The sequence below is a fragment of the Berghia stephanieae genome, chromosome 13 (genome assembly GCF_034508935.2).
Source record: "Berghia stephanieae isolate SIO BIC M18660-M18661 chromosome 13, UCSD_Bste_1.3, whole genome shotgun sequence".
NCBI classification, from domain to species: Eukaryota; Metazoa; Mollusca; class Gastropoda; order Nudibranchia; family Aeolidiidae; genus Berghia; species Berghia stephanieae.
Window position 1 is genome coordinate 19,784,029 of NC_088372.1, and position 19,880 is coordinate 19,803,908.

The 19,880-nt window shown below is 35.4% G+C and overlaps 1 protein-coding gene and 1 long non-coding RNA gene across 7 annotated transcripts; both read left to right on the forward strand.

Annotated features, from left to right (window-relative positions):
* The first annotated feature begins 205 nt into the window (after positions 1-205).
* LOC144958844 (uncharacterized) lies at positions 206-19,277 on the forward strand. 6 transcript variants are annotated; one of them, XM_078891088.1, is made up of 2 exons: positions 206-242; positions 18,063-19,277. In XM_078891088.1, exon 2 carries the CDS (start codon positions 18,113-18,115, stop codon positions 19,202-19,204), a length of 1,092 nt encoding a protein of 363 aa, XP_078747214.1. In that variant the 5' UTR covers positions 206-242; positions 18,063-18,112; the 3' UTR covers positions 19,205-19,277. The 6 variants fall into 6 exon arrangements, with proteins under 6 accessions (XP_078747214.1, XP_078747213.1, XP_078747211.1 ...); XM_078891087.1 differs by lacking the exon at positions 206-242 and adding an exon at positions 805-892; XM_078891085.1 differs by lacking the exon at positions 206-242 and adding an exon at positions 860-965.
* LOC144958687 (uncharacterized) lies at positions 5,595-12,654 on the forward strand. Its single transcript, XR_013642495.1, has 2 exons — positions 5,595-6,077; positions 8,595-12,654. It is a non-coding gene; the product is annotated as an uncharacterized LOC144958687 (long non-coding RNA).
* Positions 19,278-19,880: the final 603 nt, after the last annotated feature.

The window sequence follows — 19,880 nt, forward strand, 5'->3', positions numbered from 1 at the left end:
AGTATTTTACTCCAGTATCAGCTTTTCCATATTACGGATTTTATGTAATGATTATCAATCAGCCTAACAACTGGCATTAAATATGATTATTGTCAAATGGCACGCATTTCACCATATCTCTTGCTGTCAATCATGTAATCTATAATTTTATTTACTTGATAAACACTAACTTACAGCGAGAAAATAAGTAGGAGTGAAATATCTGTTCAATCTTATAGTTATCATAAAACGTTATAACAAGTGTAACTAAATGACAAATTGCCGTATTTATGGACAATAAAGATCTATTATTATTATTATTATTATTATTATTATTATTATTATTATTATTATTATTATTATTATTATTATTATTATTATTATTATTATTATTATTATTATTATTATTATTATTAAAAAAACATTTTCCAACAATAATTTCAAAAGATTACCTCACCAACTGATTTGGCCAATACTCTCATCATAAATATATCACTTGAATTGAGTGTCGTGCCTGATATATACAAAATTGCTGATGTTAAACCATTATTGAAAAAAAAGTTAATCTTGACAAAGATAAAAAAGATATATCATCGTCTCTCCAACCTTCCCTTTTTATTAAAAAAATCTTGAAAAGCAATTCCTAAAACAACTTCTAGCTCACCTTAAATTAAATTCCAATTGAAGAGAACATTCACCCCGCCTACAGAGAAAATCACTCGATCGGAATTACTCTTGTCGGTGTTGTTATTGATCTTTTTAAAATCCCCGACAAGGGTTCCTGCAGACCTCTTAACCTTATTGATTTTGATCAGTTTTGACACTATCAATCCCGACCTACTGTTAAAACGTTTCAAAATAAATTTCGGCATTTCCGATACGTCACTCAGGTGGTTTAAATCTTATTTATTAGGTAGACGGCAAAATGTAGTTGTAAATAGTTTGAGGTCTGATCAAATTCCTTTTGAATGTGGTGTCCCACATTAGTAAGTTCTTTGGCCTGTGCTTTTTGTTCTCTACATACATTCACTTTCAAAGGTTATCAGAGTATTTGACTTGGTAGCCTTGGCATATAACTGAGAATAATTTCGACAAAATGCTAATAATATTACTTTGATTTGTTATTTCCTTATCGTTTTCATTTTCTGCTGTTCGCTGAGGAAGTGCTGAGCACAAAAATTCCTTGTTATATAGTTGGTTTATCTAAGATAGTGTATTCAATTTAGTTCAGGCATTCCTCAACATTTCGATCATATCTTTCATCTTTTCGTCTCGCTCGCTGGTATATCGACATTTATTTGTGGGCGACTGGGCGTTCAGACCTTTTGTTGCTTGGTTCAACTGATAGTCCGACTCGGTCCCAGGTACCGTAAAGCTTGTAATGTATTAGCTATTCCAATTATTAATTGGGGAGTAATACACCATTTTGTCGATTATTTTCTAGGGTAAATATTGGTTGAATATGGGCTAAACGTCATGAGTAAAAAATCCGACAAGGATTGATATGAGACTTACGAATAAAATGTTATATTACTTACGCACTTGTAATCAAATAGCCACGTAAAAACCTATAAGTAACACTATGAATAGAAAGTATAATTGCATCTGAATGTTAGTACGAGTATAAGTAGTTTGTCATAGTAAAAGTTATGCTAGTAGTAGTAGTAGTAGTAGTAGTAGTAGTAGTAGTAGTAGTAGTAGTAGTAGTAGTAGTAGTAGTAGTAGTAGTAGTAGTAGTAGTAGTAGTAGTAGTAGTAGTAGTAGTAGTAGTAGCAGCAGTAGTAGTAAAAGTAGTATAATAATAATAATAATAATAATAATAATAATAATAATAATAATAATAATAATAATAATAGTAGTAGTAGTAGTAGTAGTAGTAGTAGTAGTAGTAGTAGTGGTAGAAGAAGTAGTAGTACTTGTTGTTGTCGTTGTTTGTAATAGTAGTTCTGTTGTTTTGAAGACGTAGTAGTAGTATTAATAGTGGTGGTAGTAGTAGCAGTAGTAGTAGTGGTAGTAATAGTAGTAGTAGTAGTAGTAGTAGTAGTAGTAGTAGTAGTAGTAGTAGTAGTAGTAGTAGTAGTAGTAATATTAATAGCTGTAGTAGTAGTAAAAGTATTAGTAGTAGTAGTAATAGTAGTAGTAGTAGTAGTAGTAGTAGTAGTAGTAGTAGTAGTAGTAGTAGTAGTAGTAGTAGTAGTAGTAGTAGTAGTAGAAGTAGTAGTAGTACTTGTTGTTGTTGTTGTTTGTATTGTTGTAATAGTAGTTCTTTTGTTTTGAAGACGTAGTAGTAGTATTAATAGTGGTGGTGGTAGTAGTAGTAGTAGTAGTAGTAGTAGTAGTAGTAGTAGTAGTAGTAGTAGTAGTAGTAGTAGCAGTAGCAGTAATATTAATAGCTGTAGTAGTAGTAGAAGTTGTAGTAGTAGTAGTAGTAGTAATGGTAGTAGTAGTAGTAGTAGTAGTAGTAGTAGTAGTAGTAGTAGTAGTAGTAGCAGTAGCAGTAATATTAATAGCTGTAGTAGTAGTAGAAGTTGTAGTAGTAGTAGTAGTAGTAATGGTAGTAGTAGTAGTAGTAGTAGTAGTAGTAGTAGTAGTAGTAGTAGTAGTAGTATTAGTACTTGTTGTAGTTGTAGTAGTAGTTGTTGATATTGTTTTAATATTAGGTGTTGTTTAGAAGCGTAGAAAAACAAGATATTTAAGCTTATAATTTAAATCTTATATTATAGAGATTACTTTTCTAGAGTCACTTTTGATTGAAACAGGACTAAACGTCATAAGAAAATAAATCCTCCACTATATGACTCGAGACTTACTGATAAAAAGGTTATTATTTACACACTTGTGATCAGATTAGCCAATTACCCACTCAAAGGAACAATATGTAAAGAAAGTAAGATTGCATCTGAATGATAATACGAGTATAAGTAGTATTCGTTGTAGGACAGGTAGTAGTTACAACAGTAATAGCAGTAGTAGTAGTATTATTAGTAGTAGTAGTAGTAGTAGTAGTAGTAGTAGTAGTAGTAGTAGAGCAGCTTGGAGATGGGTTTTTATCTTTAGAGGTCATCGAAAACATTAGAGAAATTTCCCTTTCCTAATAGGTGGTGTAATATGTTACTATCGGTAATAACAGTGAACTCAAAAGTTGTATTTTTTCAGTTGTAACAAGGGGTTTGTTGGATGAAAATGGGGATAGTTCTAATTATTTATAATTAATTATATAAATAGAGTATATAGGCGTGTATTTATAAATGTCTCTGGTTTCATTTTGTGAATTTTACACGCCTAATACTCTAAAACAAATGCGGCTTGGTGAGCCCAGCAAGTCTGGAACAGGTTCCATACTTTGTTGACGAAATCGATTAGAGATATGAGAAAGAGCAACAATCTGCTTTAAAAAAAAACAGAATTCAATGAATTAATTTGTTGTTGTTTTTATTGTTTTGTTTTGGGGGATTTTATGGCGCCTGAATATTTTTGGGTCTTGCAGCAGCCATTAAAAAGAGAATAATAGAGGAAAAGAACTCTAGATCTGAAGTTAAAAGCACCAAAGAAAACTGTGTTTTTAGGTTGGTATATCTCGTTATTTAGAAGAAACTGAGATGCAATCAAACAACTAACCTGAAACCACTTCGACCACTTTTAGGATGATTTAATGACAGTTTAAAAAATACCCCCTTCCCTTCTGCTACGGCATCATAAGACACGGCTCAAAACATAGACCACATCCTTCACGAGTGCGAACTTGGACCACATATCAGTGATATGGACCTGAGAGGCTGCACCCCTGAAGCCATCCAATGGATCCACCACTGGCGCGACACGATATGATGATGATGATCATAAGACAACGTCGGCTAGGCATTCCAGGAAAGAATCTAGATAATCCATCAAACAGGATTCTGATGTCAACAGGAATTACCCATCTTCTTCTTCGTCTTGTGGAAACCTTCAATATTGTCGATTATCACTCCACAGTTTTGCATTGGGTTATACATTGTACGCGTTTTCAGCCACTTCAGCTGGGAGGCTATTCCATAGTCGGGCAGTGGAAGGGAAAAACGAATACACATGGGCGTCTGTTTTTGATGTTGGGATGGTTACTCTTGCTGTTTGTCCCCTCGTAGTTCTTGTGCCGATATCTTTGATGTCGTTTGGAAGTTTAAGGCAAGAATTTTTGTAGTAGATTTTGTGGAACAATTTAAGTTTATTTATTTTTCTTCCCTTTTCCAGAGGTTCAAGGCCAATCCGTTGTGTTATTTCAGACGCACTTGAGAAGGGATCGAATATGATTGTCATGCGTCTTGCTGTTTTTCTTTGGATGTTTTCTAAGGTGTCGATGTTTTTCTTTGTATATGGGTCCCAAATTGAGCTGCCATACTCCAAAACTGGTCTAACAATAGTTTTAAATGCAAGGGTTTGAGTTGAAATTGTGCATCTCTTTAAATTGAGGGTGATGTAAGCACTTGTTTGATTTGCCTTTGAAGCCAGGTGAGATATGTGGTCGTTCCATTTGAGGTTTTTAGCAAACTCAATGCCAAGGTATTTTGATGTCTTTACATGTTCAAGGTTTTGACCATGAAGTTGGTTTTCAAATGTGATCGGTGTTTTCTTATTTGTGATGGTTAGGACATTGCACTTTGATACGTTGAATTCCATTTGATTTGTTGTTTCCAATTCATGTAATTTAGCTAGATTGTCATTTAGTTTTACAATCTAATGTTGTTCTTATTTGATTATATAATGCTGTGTCGTCAGCAAAGAGGCGCACTTTTAACTTTATACCTCGTGGAAGATCATTTATATACACTAAAAATAGGATCGGCCCAAGGACTGAGCCCTGAGGAACACCCAATGTCACCATCCCGATAGTGGAGGCCTCGCCGTCTACAAGAACTTGTTGGGTGCGATTGTCCAGAAAAGCTGCAATCCAGTGTAAGGTTTTGTTCCTGATACCAACGTCGTACAATTTCTGGATTAACCGATGGTGAGGAACATTGTTGAAGGGCTTGGCAAAGTCCAGTAGCACTAGATCAATTTGATCTCCTTCATCAATAGCAGCTGACAGATCATGTGTTAGTGATAGAAGTTGAGTTTCAAATGAGTGATGCTTCCTAAATCCGTGCTGTTCATCACACACAATTCTGTTAGTTTCGAGATATTCCGTGATTGAGGATCTCACTATATGCTCTAACAGTTTGCAGCAAATGCAAGTCAATGAAATTGGACGGTAGTTTTGAGCCCTGCTTTTATCACCTTTCTTGTAGATGGGTTGGACAAGAGCGTGCTTCCAAACAATTGGTATGTCTCCCGTTTCAAGAGAGAGTTTGAACAAATGTGTGAGGGCAGGTGGAAGTTCATTACTCAATATCTTTAAGAGACGGGATGGTTTTTTATCTGGGCCTCATGCTTTCTTTGTATCTAGAGTGGCGAGGAGTTTGGAAACGCCCTCTACTGTCACATTTATTTCGGCCACAGAGTTGTGATCGTTTTCTTCGCCTTGTGGTTGTTGAGCGGAAACTTTGGTATGTGCTTTGAAGCAAAAACAGAGCAGAAATGGTTATTAAGTATGTCTGCTTTTTCCTTTGCGTAAGTTTTGATAAACAACATCACGTGACCATTTTAGAAGCACGTGGCAAAACACATGTTCCTGGCTTTGACAGCTCACCTTCCAATGTAAATTATAGAAAAAAATAACCATTAAAAAATGTCTGTTAGGTGTCAAAAGAAACACATATTCATAAATACTCGATCACGCGTCAAATAATATCTAAATATTGATTTTTTATTAAACAAATGGTAAAATTTATCAAAAATTACTGTCGGTCTATTTTTAGACCACGGTCAAGATTATTCACCAAAATCAATGCGCTTGTGTGAACAAAACAAGAACTCTTTGAAATCTGGTTTTCGGAATAATTTAGCCATATACAAAGAATTTAACTAAATAACAATTTTAATTGTACGTGTTTGTTTTTAACTGAATGTGTATTATCTACAATTTGAACGACAAAAACGGGAGACCTGTTTTGTGCGCAACGTTGTCCGGCTGCTAAAGTTCCTAATCACCAGCAAAGAATGGCAGTCCAACTCATGCAAAGGTAAGATTCCAATTTCAGTGTTTGAGTTTGTATTTTGTATCGATTGGTTTTGAGAGCAGGAAACGATTTAGTTGAATGTTAATCCATAATAGCGTTCGGGTATTTAACTTTGGATGTCTCACCGGCATAATTTTAGAATGCGTTGTTTATTTGTTTTCATTTCACTTCGCAATTTGACTGTCACTGTCAGTGTCAGTCATTACAGTACAGCTTCACTCGCCGATTCTCACTTACAGAGTTTACGTTTCCTTCACTTATGTCTGCTTCATGCTCATTCAGTGAGTGATTCGAATACTGTGTGAGAGAAAACACTTTTCGTAATTTATGACATTTTATGGGTAACGTTTACAGTCTAGAACGTGTGTCAGTCATAACTTGACCGAAAAAGAAAACAGAAAGGAACAAAAAAAAAAAAAGCAGACACCCCCCTCCTCAGCAGGTGGAATCTCAACAAAAGTTGTATTTTTTAAATCCTCATCTTTCGTGGTGCGAAGCTTTCATCGCTTGTCATATTTTATTGACTCTCGCTCTTTCCTAACCTGATAAATGATTTCGAAACAATCTTTAGGTCTTCATTCTCTCATTATCTGTTCATGACTGGAACTGGAAAAGGAACAAGACAAAGGCAAAGGGTCTCTGCCACCGATTTTCAATATCTTGTGTTGTTTGAGGGATTTAAGTTGGTAGCCGTTTTTTGCCACATAAGACTTTTTGTTATTGTTTTTGCTGAGAGTCGATGGGAGAAGGAATGGCAGAGAGGGAGGAAGGGGTGGTGAAAAAATGAGAATGTCTGGGAAAAGAAAATGTCCTACTCAACCCTTATCGCATCTTTGATATTTGGCAGGTGTCAAACTACATGTATGACGTTTTGGATCTTCCAAGCCTATTCACCTTATTTGGTCGGTAGCTGTGTGAAAGAAAACATATTTTATTGTAAAATGCAGGGAGTGCGGTCTGATATTTTCGTCATCGCTATGATTATTCCCAGACAGGGTCTGCCAATAACGAAAATTGGTTATTCCCAGACAGATAGAGGGAAAAAAACCCAATATTTTTGTATTAAAAAGAAAACAAACAATTTTAAGAAATTCATGCTCAGAAACGGAACAAGGCCAAACAAAAAAAGGAGAAAAGAATAGACTCGCTCAAAAAAAGAAAAAAAAAAAAAAAGGGGGGGGGGGGGGGGGGGAGAGGAAAGCGATTGAATTCGAATCTGTGCAGCTAAAATGAGCAACGAGTTTCCCTTGGCTCAAGAGAAGTGAAAATGAAAAAACTGTGCTTAAGTTTTTGTATGAGTGTTGGGCGGGGGGGGGGGGGGGGGGGGGGGGGGGGGGGGTGTTGGGGGTTTTGTTACAGTTTTATACACATCCCTGTAGTTCAATCAATTTTGTGGGTAATGATCAAGAGGGGCCTGGTCCTACAACTCTTTACGGATTTACCTTGGATTGAAATGAAAACTAAACCTCTCTGATTACTTTAGATTACCTAATTTTATTTCTACGTTTTTTTATGAAGAAGAAGCTTTTTAGGATTTTGTAATTCATAGGAATCACCATGATATGTGAAATGATGTCTTATCTAAATTTTGCCTCAGGAATAATAAGCGAACAATTTTGAAAAGCTCTCTCTGTTGATCGAATTATCAAAAATTTTATTTGTGATCAGATATTTTATTTGACTTTAAAGTGAAATCTAGAGGCATTAAAATATATTCAATGTTTATTAGACTTTTTTTATGTGATCAGAAAGTTAAATACAGGAAATATTGATCAAATGAGTTCACCGGAAGGTAAATAAAAGCCCATTTTTTAAAAAGCTAATCGACATTGGTTATGTAATCTTGCCTTCATGATCATAAACCTCTGATAAAATTAGACCTGACCCAACGGTTTTAACAACCTTGCGGTATCTGAGTTCCAGGTCCATTATGTTTTCTAATGTTTTTATTGAATATAAGCAAACCATTAAGAAATAGGTCAGTCTATATATTCAACATTGAATGATATTTCTTCTTACATTGAAATAAGTGGTTCTTTAAAGTAATAAGGCTCATGGAACTGGAGTTTTTCCTGTTTCTGTAACATAAAGCAACAGACCTTAAATAGTGCTTGATAACTTTCTTAAAAAATAAATGGTATTTCATTTTACTTTGAAATAATTGGTCCTTTAGAGTCATAAGGCTCATGGAACTGGAGTTTTTCCTGTAACATGAAGCGACAGACTGTAACAAGTGCTTGCTGAAATCTGAATAAGTTGCACATTTACATTTTACTTGTAGAGTTAGATCCAGTTATTCATTCAAACATTGGTATCTTAATTTCGAATTGTCATTTAATTAATACATATAAAGTTAAATAAATCCAATGATAATAATTGATAAAATAAGGTAATTATAACTTTTATTCATTGTTTGGTCCATATGAATTTTACTTTATGATTTTGTGTGAGATGATATTGCTTTTTATGGGACCATGGGAAAATGGTTTAGAATGCCATGCTTATCTTTTTTTTTTTCAGATCTAAATAACATTACAACAAGAATGAGTCTCTGCATTCCTTTAATTGTTCTGGAAGCATTGGCCTGCCTATACCATGGGAATTAATCAATTTATATTCAGGAAGAAGTATCATAATTATTATTATTATTTATCATCATCATCATTCATTGAGTCTTATCCTTCAAGATTATCAAAATGGCTTTCATGTTACTGTATCTTATAGAATTCCTCATATATCATTATGGACCCTTCTTTGTTTTTTTAAAATTGGAATTAATGTTTTTCTTCTATATTCTATATTCTTCATAAAACCTCTCAGCTTTATTGACCTAATCTAGAGACTAGAGAGCGGTGATTAAGAGAACAGGACCATATTTTGCTTTCGAGCGTTTCTTAATTTTAAAAGCAGCTTACTGTAGTTTGTAAAGATTTTTTAAAACTTTTTTCTAATGACAGTGTCTAATACACGTTAAAACCAATGCATATCTATCCCTATGTAATTTTTGGCAGTGATCTCTCCATTTTAATGGTATTGGCTCCTGTTTATTTATAAAAATGCCCTGTGAGCTTGTTATACACTTGAAAGAAACATTTACATAGGGAAGTCAAGAAGAATATAGCAAAAGAAACCTGCTTCCTTGGTTATGAATAAGAAATTTAAAAAGAAATAGGCAATGACCTCTTTATCTTGTCTACTATTTAACTTTATAATTATTTTTTAAAGTTTATTATATCCTTTTCTATATTTATAATTTAATTTATCAGCAAGATAAGAGTACTGATGAAACCATCTATGTAGCTGATTTGTAATGGTAGTAGAATTTGATAGATGGGACCATGTGATGTTGCAGAACATATTTTTAAAAATTGTATTGCATTGTTTCATTTATCAGCAACATCATATTAAATAATGCAGTGGCTTAATCACAAACTTTCTGCACTTCATTATGCAAGACAGTGATGCTTTTGTGCTACATTTCTCGAAATATTCACAAAGTTTCTGTATTTTGTAAATAAGACCATGTCGCTTTTGTCTTAACTGGTTAGTCGCAAATTCTGCCGTTGTATTCCATTTCTCGAATAAAATTCTTTTCTATTTATTCTATTTATTTGCAAAGTTTCTGCACTTTATAAACAAGAACATGATGCTTATGACTGGACAGGTTAATCGCAAATTCTTCCTTTGTGTTCCATTTCTCGAATCAAATTATATTAAATTCTATTAAATAATCATTTTAATGGCAAACTTTCTGCACTTGATAATTATATGCAAGACCATAATACTAAAGTCTACACAGGTTAATCGCATGTTCTGCCTAAAAAGTGCATTTCTTGAATCAGAACCTTTTTTAACCAAAGCTTTTGCTGAGGCTCTTACATCACAGATTTTTAAAAATGGAACTACACAGTTTCAGTAATAATTATCAATTTTTTTCTTTTTTTTTTCTTTCTCTTTCACAGGATGAGAATACAAGCATACCTTTAATGGAGAAACATCATATCTATATTTTTTTTAAATGATTTCAGTGTGAATAACACGAATATGAATGAAATGACAATAAATATGATATAAATTTATAATCTGTTTTTAATTTATTTGGATTTCACAAGTTGTGTTATGGCACTCAGATACAGCAGGACGGGTGAGACTGAGAACCAATCCTCACAATAGCACTAGAGGTCTTGTATATGCAAGATGTGATTTCCATTGATACAGTTTAAAGACTGTCCTGTTTTTATTCATTCTGGTGAACGCTGTAGGGTTGTTTTTTTGTTTCTTGTTTTAAAAAAGATTTTTTTCTTTCAATCTAAGTCTAAGACTTGATTGAATTCTGACTCAATGCAAATCAACTTTGTTCCAACTCCTGAACTTCAAATTACAATGAACTTGTGCGCCCTTCCTTCTCTGTTAACCTACAGGTTATTGGATATGTAACTTTAATACATATATGTACGTCTACCACAATGATAAACTAGCAATTTATCTAAATATCTTGCAATCGTCTTTTGTAATAACTTTTCATTCTGGGTTACACATAAAAGTTAGCACTGCCGGGTTACAAAAGTACTTTGATGTTAAAAAGATCAGCATCCTGTCATCTTACTTATATATTGGCAGGTGTAAGACTTATTCATTTTGCAAGTCATCATCGTCACAGTTTCGCACCAACACCGAACCCACTCCACAGCATCTGGGGAGCAGACTCTTGGGTCATGGTCAGTGCAGCTGAGCGCATCCTGGCATTCTCTAAGGATGTCTGCTCTGGGCACCCACATGTACACAAGCTACTCTCAGCCAGCCCCCACTTTTTCATGCTTCCAGTTGTTCTCACAAGTTTTGCCTGTGCTCTGTTTAGTGTTACCAATTCATTCCTGGGGAGCTCAGTTCCGTAGGACAGTTCTTCTCTCAGATCTCCAACAGCTTCATTTGCATGATTGTTCCACTCTCTCAACGTGGAACGCCTGTATACAGCTGCATGGTCAGGGTTGATGCTTTCTTCCATCGTGAAGCTCTTTCTCAACTTCAGTCTACTTGTCATTGGGCTGTGCCTTGGGTGCCTTGGGTCCATTTTCTATTCATATTTCTGGGCTTTGGAATCAGTGGCTCTTTGAATGTATGGAGGTGCAATGCCAGCCAGCCGATGGAGGACTGGAACTGCAGTCGGTTTCAAGTTACTCTAATGATCCGGCAGGTGTTATTTTGACATGGTAGGATCTTACTCAGACTGGTGAGACCTATTCGGCTGATGAATAGCAGAGGGCTACTATGGTTGTCCTGACTGTTTTCGGATCTGCTCCCCATGGCGTGTAAGTTTTTGCCTCTTTTCTTAGGAAGTTGTTTCTTGTGGCCACCTTTGCTTTTGTTTTCTTTGTGTTCTGAGAAAAGGACATTGTGCGGTCTACTGTAACACCGAAGTACATGGGAAATGTGTTTTTATCCAATATGTTCCCATTCCAGATTTTCAGTTTCCTGTTTTCTTTAGGCTTGGCGGTTCTTTAAATGGAAAGCACACACTTGAGTTTTTCCTGGGTTGGCAAGTGAGTTCTTTAAATGTGGCCTCAGAGAGTGGCTCCAGGACATCCGTTAGTCTCTCCTCAATGGTCTTGAAATCAGAGGCCTGGGACACAAGACACAGATCATATAGAAACCCCCTGATGTTCTCAAAATGAGGTTGGTCGTTGGTTAAAACGTTGAAAAGGATATGTGCAAGTACCGATCCTTGAGGGAGTCCGTTCTTTTGTGATCTGCTTTTCTTCCCATCCATTTCCACAAAAAAGTGACGGTTTGACATAAGGAATTTTATTATTGCAACTATTTTTGTGTTACGAGTTACCCTTGCAACCGTTAGGAGCAGTTTCCTATGATTTACTGTGTCATAGGCAGCTGCCAGGTCCACGGACACAGTTCATATAATTTGTTTGTTCTCGTAGAGATGACTGATCCTACCTCAATGGCGATAGGTCTGTATACTGATTTTGGAATGGGGTTGCCGACAGTTTTTGACATATCTGGAAGACACAAATGCAAGGTCTGGGTTGTAGCCTGTTCTCCAGCAAGCGCTTGGAAAGGATGCTTCATGCGTCATAGAAGAGTGTCAGATTATATTGGTCAGCCCATTCCTCAACAGTATCTCCATCTTTGTTGTTCTCATTGTATCCCCATTGGTGCTGTGGCAGTTAAAGTCACCTATCACAATCATTGGTTTCTCACTAATGGTGGATGTAACTGGCCACTTGAATGGCGTTGGTGGAGGTTTGTTGACAGTAATATCACATTGAAGTGTCTGCTTTCAATTCTGAGAATTTCCACCTCACTTACTGTCATGTCCTGGTTGTATGTCACTATTGTTTTGTCTTTGCCTTTGACGTAGTTAACGCTACCGTGAATGTTGCTTTCATGTTGTTTGACTAAATGCATGCCAGGGATGTTTAGTGCCACGGTCTTGTGCGTCTCTTGTAGTTGTAGACAGTACAGAGTTGCGTCGCTGGATTACTACAACACACACAACACCAACATTTTGCAAGTATCTTTAACACTTTTTAAAATCATTAATAAACGGTGATACTGACAACAACAATAATAATTGTTATTGTTATTATTATTATATTGTTATTATTATTATTCTTATTATTATTAGTAATAGTAGTAGTAGTAGTAGTAGTAGAGGTCTTGTAGTAGAAATAGTAATAGTATCCGTTGGACCAAGTACATAAATATGAATATTTATACAGCGCATTTCTCCAGATAGCCGTGAGCAATGCGCTTCAAAATGTTTCATATTTATCCCCCACTTCAACAAGCCGTGTGGAACCATATTTCTTTGTCATACAGCCTGTTAGGCGACCCTTGTGTACTTAAACCGTCACTACACTAACCGCCATTTCTGTAGCCAGATACTCATTCAATCGAGTGGGGTAATGTGTGTATAATTTTTCACGATTAGTCACCCATCCTATTACTGATCACACTTAGCATTGGCATTGCTCGACTTTTGTGACAAGACGAAAACCGTACCGCTAAGCCATACGGTCCATTAGTTCTAGATAGTATAAAAGTCTATAGTTTTGTGGTATCAGTGGTTATAATACAGTAGTGGTAGTGCAGTTATAGTTATAGTGTAGAAGTAGTAGTTGTCTTCTGTCAAAAGGGTCATCTGAGCGAAGAGATAGGAGATAGATTCGAATTTACTCTCTTCGTTACATTGACCGTATGCTTTGACTTTGATCATTTGATACGCTGTAAAAAAAAAGTATGGTCCGCCTTAACCAAAGACAAGCAACCATCTTCGTTTCCCTGGACATAGATATGGTTTTGTTTACGGGAGGAGGGGGAACCATGATTATGGTTTTCCTATAAAATAAAGAAGGGGTATTTTGGCGATAAAAAAATATGATCGTGGCCTCCCTAGCTATCTCAGACTCGGAGTAAACAGCTTGAATTTATTCGCGCCAACTTCAGTTTGCTGCCTTAGCAACATGTAAACAAAAAGTTGGTTGGATGCGCATGACATTACTAAAGGTCAATTGCAGCATAGTTCGGGTCATTTATAAAAAAATCTGGGTCACGTTTGATGTCAAATATCCGGTCACGTGATGTTGTTTATTTTATTGCACCAACTTTACTCTTCTATATTTTATAAAATTGAGCATTAAATTGAATCAACACACACGACACACTTAACTATTGTGTAGGTCCGCTGTTCGAATTGATCAATGCCAGATTTCTTTGCCTCATTGGTGATGTTAACTGATCGAGTAGTTCTGCTGGTATATCAATCAAAATTATATTTAGTCGGTCAAAAAGATTATCAATTTTTTACAGATTTATTGGCTTTTTGTTGGTTTCTCTTTAGCTATCACTTCATAGAACCCCACATATGTTCATAGGGATTCATGGCATGTGACATTGTTCGCCTAGTGTTCATCTCATTTACATTTGAAACGTTTAGGAAATGTGATATTATTTGAGCTATTATGTACTGAGGCGTTACAAAACTGAAATATCACAACTTGATTCTGATTTAAAATAAACTGGACGACTTTGGATCAAGAATTATGCTTATGTATAGGTCTGGGTTGAATTATTTGTTGATACGTATTAGCTCAGTTTTTCTACCACCAATATCACTCCTCACATTATTACAGATCCACATTGTCGATTTCGTACTTCAATAATGGTCTCATCTTTGAAACGTTCACATCTATATCGATAGCAAGAAGTTCATTTGAAATCGACTTCAAACAAAAATTTGGCTGTAAACAAAATTCCGTCAAACATATTCTGATACAAATTCTGGAGTTTTCGTGCCCATCTCAGTCGAGCAACTTCATACAAATGTTTCAGCTTTGGTAGAAATACGTGAATATATGGTTAGGCAACTGTTTTGTATCACGTATACCAATTCAGAATTGGGAACATTTGAATAGAATCAAGTGACTCGTCAGTTCATGATTGACTCTTCAACAGGCCAAACCTGTTTTTTACTCTATATTTTTAACTCTCTCCTTACCGATCATGTTCAGTATTTTCCGAAAATGCAGGCTTACCCAGCAGAGACATTGATTATTTAAACTCAAAAACGCTCTCTATAAAACAACATTATGTTCTGTTAATCAAACAAAGATGATCCACCACAGTTTGTGATGTACACAATACATATGAATAAGACAATGTATATTGTGTCGTAATCAATGTTACGATTTTGCTCTAGGTGCTAAGGAGAGGGTTAAAAATTTATCATTTCTTTTGGATAATTGAAATTCCATTGTGATTTTGTTTAGTTTTATTAATGGGACAGAATAAACAAATATATCCACAATGTATAAAGCTTACGTGGGGCCAGAGCAAATATTGATATAGGCAACATAAAAGCAATATCATTTATTTCCCTGAGCTCAAAAGAACAACTGCTAGGACAAAATATGATTTAATCAAAGACGTTACTTTGTTTGTTTTGTTGGTATTGACTTGAAAAAGAAAAAAATCATCTTCTACAATGATGAATCCGTTAGTATATTTTTTACATAATAGGTTTTTATCAATTACAAATTCCCCTGATTATGAAGGAATCTTACGATTCGTATCAAATTTTCAGTAAAACTTTATCAATAGAGACCAAAAAGTCACTGTAAAAATAAAATATTCTGAGATGATTTATTTTACATCGCTGCCTACTAAATAACCCAAACAAGAGAATCAGTTTTGTCAAAAGGAAGTTATAGCAAATGAAAGAGGAAAGAAAACACTTATGTCAAATGTTCTAAGCGATAATGAAAAGAAACATTAATTTTCGACAGGGTGACGTTGACTTAATCGTCAACATTCTATTTACAAGATCCGAGATGAAATGCCTCTCGAAATCAAAGGTATGTGTATCTTTGGAGAGCCGACCTCCAACAAAGGCAAAGATGAGCCGCATCTACTAAATGTATTGCTTACTGTTATTATTTTACCACATCGTAGCCACCATTACGTTTGGCTATCTTCCAAATAAAACACAATAAGGCACGGGAAAAACGACTGACAACTGTTGAATTTACTGAGTCGGACACATCTAGGGAAACTTCGAAATGGAGTTCTGCTTTTGCAGGACGATGCGCCATCTTATCATGCGCAATGTCAACAGCATTAGCAAGAGATTTGTGTTTTAAAACCCTACTTTTTATGTCTACTCATTCAATTTGGGCATCTCTGATCTTTTTATATTTCAAACAATAAAGAGTGATCACATAAGAGAGCGTTTTGCAAATTAAATTCAATTTTTAAGAGTTTCATTAGGCCAGATAAGGTCAAATACACAACCCTCGACTTTGAAAGACTTTTCAATGTAAAGAATAATGGGAGAAGTATACAACTTAAGCTGAAAACTGTGTCTAAAAATAAAAGTAAGTGTGCAACATTTCATGAGAATTGGAACAATTTTTCATAATCAGGGGAATTTATAATTAATTGATTAACCATCGTAATTCCAACAACTTTTGTAGTTTCTATTTCATTGTAAAGATTTGTTTTATTTTCATGGGTTTATTATCAACATTGACATTAGTTGAGAGAACTTATCCATGTACCATACCAGTTTGATAATTTTCTGACAAAATTTGCGGAATAAGTAAAACTGCAAAGAGGCATATATTCCACTTCGATTTTAATTTTTTTCCCCCGAAAGGCAGAAACCAACAATTGTGCATATACAAATGAAGAATGAAAAGTCTTGTGACCTTCCTGGATTTTTCAATACAATAACAGATTCGAAATCGACAGATATGTTAATTAAGACAATCTACAAAGAGTTGCCACCAAGGTACATGATGTTGCCTCCAGTTGAAGAAGAATTTAAATGACATGATTCGACAACAACGACGAGTCTCTTCCGTCTCCACTTCGCCTTCACTGCAAAAATTTGACCACTTGAGGTGTCTCTCTTAAATCCTGGGAATAGCAAAAGCAATCACTTGAAGCTAAAATGGGGGGGGGGGTTGTTCTACGACTTCAGGAAAACAGTACATTTAAATGTGATAGCGTATTGTAACGCTTGTGTAGGGTTGCGAATTGTTGTGTTGCAATATATCCTCTCAATCGGTGGAACTCGCCTCAATCGTTGTTTCGGCTTTCTTAAAGTACATATATAACGATCAGCGTTTATTGTTGTTCCATTGTCTGAGACCTCCTAATTATAAATACGATCACAATCTTAAAACATTTTCAGTAGCATTTTTCCAACAGAAGGGCGATCTTGATTCTCTTTGGACTGAATGACTCTCTATTTTATAGCGTTTTGGGTTTTTTTCTGGTTCATAGAGATGTACTCTCAAATCATCCCCCGTTATGATATACCTAAGGAACGAATCTCCTTCCTGTCCGTATCTGTCAAGGTGCTGTTGAGGTATGCGTAACCTGACCCCTTTCATTTCATGTGTAAGCATTCTCGGCACCCAATGAATACATACCTTTTCGTAACCGGACATGCCCATCATTTTTCCAAGAAACTGTATTTTTGAAGGTTCTAAGAAAATACGGATGGTATTCTTAGTTGACTGCCTCAATATGGTCTCTCTAAGAACCATCTAAACCTGCTATTTATGTATGAGACTATTTCAGAAATCAATGGCAAAATACATAATTCGCCTATGACCAAGAATATCGCCCATCTTGTCACTAGCACTAAGCATGCTTGCAATAGCTTGGTGGCCTAGTCAAAATTTTGTACCAACTCTGCCATCAACCTCAATTTTAGTCTCATTTTCTTCAGGGTTGCTTCTTTGTTCCTTTTTCCTTATTGTTTTCGAATAAAAGTCATCCCTCTTGAAATGAATTGGTGTCTTACAAAAATGTCTCTTTCTATAATAAAATGGAGCAAAAACAACATAAAAAACTACGCGAAGCTGATGAATTAGAATCAATGTTTTTTTTTGACTAGTAATTAACCAAAGAGATGCATCATAACACTAAACTATTGAAGGCTTGTCTCTTTGTATTTTTTAAGGAGAGTGGGGAAACTCTCCAGTACTGATAGATATTACTTTTTGCCATTCTTTGCGCACAGTATTTTTCAATTTTCTCAGCTACCATAAAGCACCAGTTTTCTTAGTATCAAAACCATTGTATTTGTTTACTATTTAACAATATTCTCGCATCGACGTGCAGAAAGTTGTTTTGCCCTTTATGTAGATATTACGTGAATTGATTTTTTGTTTGCTTTTGACATGGGAAAGGTTTTGAATCCATGAAATTATCACATTTGTACAAACTATCTGGTAACTAAGCAAGGTTACTTTAGCTTGTGGCTTAGTACCTGCCCTGCCCTCAAATTCAATTTAAAACTGATTGTATTCAGGGTTGCTCTTTTGTTCTAGCACAAATTGTACAGTAATGCTACTAAGAAACGATTTGAATCGATTGTATCTTACGTAAACCGATTCATATCACATATATAATATAGTTGAATTAGATAAAACAATTAAACATATCTTTCATTCTTTGTCTTAGATTTTTCTACAATATGAAAAGGTAGCAGAAATAGCCCATTACTAGTCAAAATGGATGAAAACCTCTTTCATATGGATACAATGAATGTCACCAGGCATCCAATAATTGATGTTAGAAGGATAATCAGTGACACTTTACTGTACTATAGTCAGATCGTAATTTATATTGGACTGTGTACCAGTATCAGCATTTTGGGTATCATCGCCAACACCCTCAACATCATTGTCTTCATCCGACAAGGTGTGCTCAAGGACAGCAGCACTGTTAGCCTCCTAGCACTGTCAATTTCCGATTTACTGGGCCTTGTTTTCATGTTTTGGATATCTTTTTGTTTTCTCTTAATGTACATGCCAAACTTGGATTTGCCATTTGACATCGTAAGTGTTTTGACTATTACTGCAGTTCGTCCCCACCTTACATTCGTACAAATATCGGGCTGGCTGACTGTTTACATCGGATTTGAAAGATGCATGTGTGTTGTTTTTCCATTTAAAGTAGGACGAATGTTCACACCTCAAAGAAGTGCAATATGTGTTCTGGTGATACCCATTTTTATTGTCCTTGTTGAACAAGTTCCAATTCTTAGTGTGGAGCACTTAAGATGGTTGACTAATCCATCCACCAATAAAACAATTCTGAATTTATATAGAGCTCCAAATGCCGCTTCTGTGTTTTCTGTTTCCAAGTTTTTGAACTACACAATGTCCATAAGTCTTAGAGTGATCTTTGTATTCTGTTTTACCGAGATCACAGCATTACGTGTAGTTGCTTCTAAGAAATGGAGGAAGTCGACATCAACCTCAGATAAACAAAATGAAACGATGAAATCTAAAGCCGAGACACCAGAGAATAAAAGTGTTGATCGTGGTATCGATGAAAGGGAAAGACGTCTGGTTAAAATGATCCGTGCAATATCTATTATTTTTCTTGTTTGTTCAATGCCACAATTTGTTTATATAGTATTAGAGGAAATTGAAAAAGGATTAGGCACTACTGGACCTTACAGCAACGAATTTTTCTTTCTTTACCAATTTAGCTTTCTTTTGGACAGCATCAACGCTACTCTAAATATTTTTGTTTACTACCGACTGAGTACAAAATATAGGTGTGAATTTGACAAACTGTTTAAAAGAAATGTTTAAATGAGTGCATGGTTGTGATTTAGGTGTCAGCTTTTTTGAACAAATAAATGAAATAAATGACTATCAATTTTTATTCATCACGTATGTGTGACTTTTTGCTATGCTAAACGGGCAGCGAGATACTTGAGAAAAAAAAACCCCAGAAAGTTTCCAACATCCGGTTGGAACTAGACAAAGGCAGGTTACCATCTGATCCACATCCCAGCATGACATCGCTAGTTGAAATAACAAGCCACGCGACTTCACCAATGGACACAATAACAACGACTAGGCACGTGACCTCACATGAAAGAGCAGCATCAACTGAAGGGACACTACAGGGGGACACAAAACTTCCCTGCACGACAAAACCGAATAAAACAATGAACAACCGTTATAAAACGTTAACCGTTAATCGTATGAACCCGTAACAATAGAAGACGTTAAAATGTATTAGATATGGCTAATAAATCATGACCGCTAGATAAAACACCACATTGGCTCATTAAGGCATGTACAAATTATCTTGCTCCAGTTATTGCATCCACCGTAAATGAAAGTCTAGTGTTGCCCGATTTTCCAAATTTGCTGAAACCATCCTTGATTAGACCACTGAAGAGAATAAAAATCTTGACAGCAATGAATTAAAGACTTTTCGACCTGTATCAAATTTGAATTATATCAAAATTATTTGAAA

Excerpts from the sequence above, each read along its gene's own strand:
- LOC144958844 (XM_078891088.1), top strand. The coding sequence starts at position 18,113 with ATGGATGAAAACCTCTTTCATATGGATACAATGAATGTCACCAGGCAT.